Source organism: Pundamilia nyererei, unplaced genomic scaffold (assembly GCF_000239375.1).
Source record: "Pundamilia nyererei isolate P.nyererei 1_Seehausen unplaced genomic scaffold, PunNye1.0 scaffold00070, whole genome shotgun sequence".
Lineage (NCBI taxonomy): Eukaryota > Metazoa > Chordata > Actinopteri > Cichliformes > Cichlidae > Pundamilia > Pundamilia nyererei.
In genome coordinates, this window is record NW_005187471.1 from 2689283 (window position 1) to 2691087 (window position 1805).

At 38.1% G+C, this 1805-nt stretch overlaps 1 protein-coding gene across 1 annotated transcript in view; it reads right to left on the minus strand.

Annotated features, from left to right (window-relative positions):
* The window catches only part of LOC102199847 (RING finger protein 145), a 9958-nt gene extending 9162 nt beyond the window's left edge, over positions 1-796 (minus strand). Inside the window, exons 1-2 of the mRNA XM_005736736.1 lie at positions 514-796; positions 14-321 (exon numbers count right to left, since the gene is read on the minus strand). Of these exons, the coding sequence (XP_005736793.1) occupies positions 14-182 (169 nt within the window). The 5' untranslated portion in view covers positions 183-321; positions 514-796. The remainder of the gene's footprint in view (positions 1-13; positions 322-513) is intronic.
* Positions 797-1805: the final 1009 nt, after the last annotated feature.

Here is a 1805-nt window from a genome sequence, read left to right on the forward strand (position 1 = left end):
TGATGAAACTTACCAATGTAATACATGTTCCAGATGACATACTTGTATTTGAAGAGCATGTCTTCATTTTTTGCCTTGAGGTGCTCCGTTACACCTTCAATGTCACATTTGTAGAGCAGGTCTAGCACCAGTATGCTCGGCACCCTGAGAGCAACGTTGGCCAACACTTCCAGACGAGGCATCTTGATTTAAACCAACTCCCGCCCCCCTTTTTTTAGTCAGCAGAGTGCTAATGTGTCACATACTGTTAACTAACAGTTTCCCTGTACAGGACACAAGCCCCCAGCACCTTCACAACTATTTTGCTCGTCGTCTTGTCATCTGGAAAACACACAAAAACACAAGTTAGGGTGATGAGAAGAAACCTCTTAGCTGCCAGGCCGTTATTTAGCTGCTTTTGCGCCTCATTTCCAGCCACTATTATTTATTGCTGGATAAATGCATGAGTACTACTGCGAATTAAACACATTTTAAAATAGATACTGTGTAAAAAAAAAAAAGTGGTACACTTACTTCGCTCAGTGACAAACATCACAGCCAAGCAGCCATTTGCTAGCTATCGCTAGTTGCTGCTGTTGCTGCTTTCGCGGCGGCCAATGACATGTTTCGCTAGCAGTGCGCTCAAATATAGTTTAGTTTTTCTCTAACTTCCGCTTCTCCGAGATAAACGGAAATAACCGTCATCAGAAAAAGCGAAATTAAAAAGCTAAAACCATGATGTCAGGGTTAGTAAAGACTCTTCAAATGCAATATTATGATTCCAGTGGCTTGCGTGGCTATTTCCTGTCCTGACGTCACGTCGAAAGGCACCAATCAGGTTCAAGTATTTTTGATTTCAAAATAAAAGTAACGTCTTTCCACGACGGCTGTCACTACAACTTTCAGTAATGTTGACAAAAGGAAGAAAATGCATTTCGCGCTTGTACTTTCTAGAAGTGAATGCTGATGATATTTTTTTGTATACAAAAGTGCAACTTAAGTGACACAATGATCATTGCATACAGTGATGTGCAAAAGCCTTTGAGCCACGTTTCTTTATATTTCTTTGTATTTTGTTTCCAAGGGTTAGCCAGATTTTCTTGAAATATTTTAAAGTGAACTTGAGAAATAGTTTTAAGAGTTTTTTCCTTTGGATATCATGGACTGCTTTTCACCCATTTTCAGACCAGTCCGTGTACCCGATCATTTAAAGAGGAATGTTGTTGTTTTTGTGTGTGTGTTTATTTGTTTTCTTGTCTCCTAAGCCACTTTACCCTGATCTATGAGTACTTCTAGCAAAAAAGTCACCTAATTTAAGTAATGAATATCTTATATCTTTTTCAGAGTCGAATCAAACAATAAAAATTAAAAATAATAAAAATAATAATTTAATTCCTTGTAGGAATTGTAGACTGTGACAGAATGAGTGATTTCGCTGGTCTTTCCTTACATCTGCTGTCAGACTCAACAACAGAGACTTCACAGATGACCATACACACGCACACAGACACACACACAGACACACGCATCCACACATGTGCAATACCACTAAGTTTAATTTTTCTTACGAAACATAGCATTTTATTCTATTATGTATAGCATTTTATTCTATTTTATATAGATAACTGGACCTTTTCATCTGAAATCATTGTCCAGCTTTAAGAGGGGTTTTTTGGACATCATGGACTGCTTTTTACTTATTCTTCACACAAGATTTCTCCTAGTCAGTTCTCCAAGTCATTATTCCTTTTAACCAAATGACAAATGACATTCTCTGACTGTCTCTTTAGGGTCATGAGATGTGGCTCTGAAGCACTGATGCACTG